General features: G+C 57.3%; 1 protein-coding gene across 1 annotated transcript in view; it reads left to right on the plus strand.

Moving 5' to 3' along the window:
* The window catches only part of TSPAN6 (tetraspanin 6), a gene marked incomplete at its 5' end in the record, with an annotated part of 4,589 nt that overhangs the window by 2,005 nt on the left and 1,298 nt on the right, over positions 1–1,286 (plus strand). The window contains one exon of the mRNA XM_010150621.1: positions 692–775. Within this exon, the coding sequence (XP_010148923.1) occupies positions 692–775 (84 nt within the window). The remainder of the gene's footprint in view (positions 1–691; positions 776–1,286) is intronic.

The raw sequence follows: 1,286 nt of genomic DNA on the forward strand, positions 1-1,286 counted from the left end.
ATTTTTAGGGCCCCTCCCACCCCAAACCATTCTGTGATTCTATGATTCAAGTCTGAGATCCCACCCCACCCCTTCCTTGGAGGCCAGGGGCCAGCCAGGGGCTGTGTGTTTTGGAGCTCAGGTGAACAAGGAGGTAATTTCCCAGTAAGGTTTGTTTCGGCAGTGCTGACGTCTCCCCACGGCCGTGTAAAGTCTGACCCGGCAGCGGGCGCAGGTGACCTCATCCGTCAGGGACGGTGATGCAAGGGACGTCTGAGATCCCACCCCACCCCTTCCTTGGAGGCCAGGGGCCAGCCAGGGGCTGTGTGTTTTGGAGCTCAGGTGAACAAGGAGGTAATTTCCCAGTAAGGTTTGTTTCGGCAGTGCTGACGTCTCCCCACGGCCGTGTAAAGTCTGACCCGGCAGCGGGCGCAGGTGACCTCATCCGTCAGGGACGGTGATGCAAGGGACGTTCCTCTGATGAGTCACTTTGCTCAGCCCGTGGGGAGCAGCCCAAGGGCAGTGCTCCCCGTGATAATGCGGCTGGGCAGACAGGGAAACGACTTTGCCGAGGGCAGGCAGCCAGAAGCTCTCGGCTGCCCGCACGGGAATATCTTCCCCTGGAGCTGACGGTGCTCTGGGGGGATGCTAGTTTGTGCTTCCGAGGGGTGAAAAGTGCTGGACCCACGTGTTCGCTTTCCCTCCTCTGCAGGGTTGTTTTTCCCTGGTAACATCAACAATGGAGTCAAAAATGAGCATTGTGGCTGGAATCTCCTTTGGCATCGCGTGCTTCCAGGTAAATCACCTTGCCTGGCACAGGAGGAGCGCAGAGTGAAAAGTGACGTGTCTCTGGAGGAATTTAATTTCCCTGCAGTCTGGTGTGTATACAAAAGGCACGGCCAGTTTCAGCCAGGGAGGAGTAGCTGTTCTGCAGATTCCCCTTGGGTTTAATCTCACCGCTCTGCAGCCTCCAGTCTCCTAAACCCACCGGCGCTGTTTCTGTGAGCCCAGGTTATTTGGGAAGAGCTTTTGTCTGCAACAACTGACTTGAGGAAACCTGAATGGAGCCTGTGCTGGGCGAACTCCCTGTGTTTGCTGTTGGCAGGGATCAAATTGCGCCCTTCCTTTTCCTACCCACCGGCCTTCCTTTTTATCAGGGTGGCATTTTGGCATCACTTCTGTGCGGCTGGGTCCCTGTGAGCGCCCGCGGTTGTGCTTGAGGCTCCCGCCCCGCACGCCGCCTTACCCTGCGTTTGCATCCCCTCCCTCCCGCTCCCCAATCTCTCCTTGTCTTTATCCGGTAGGAC

The sequence above is a fragment of the Eurypyga helias genome, unplaced genomic scaffold (assembly GCF_000690775.1).
Source record: "Eurypyga helias isolate BGI_N326 unplaced genomic scaffold, ASM69077v1 scaffold19194, whole genome shotgun sequence".
Classification (NCBI taxonomy): domain Eukaryota; kingdom Metazoa; phylum Chordata; class Aves; order Eurypygiformes; family Eurypygidae; genus Eurypyga; species Eurypyga helias.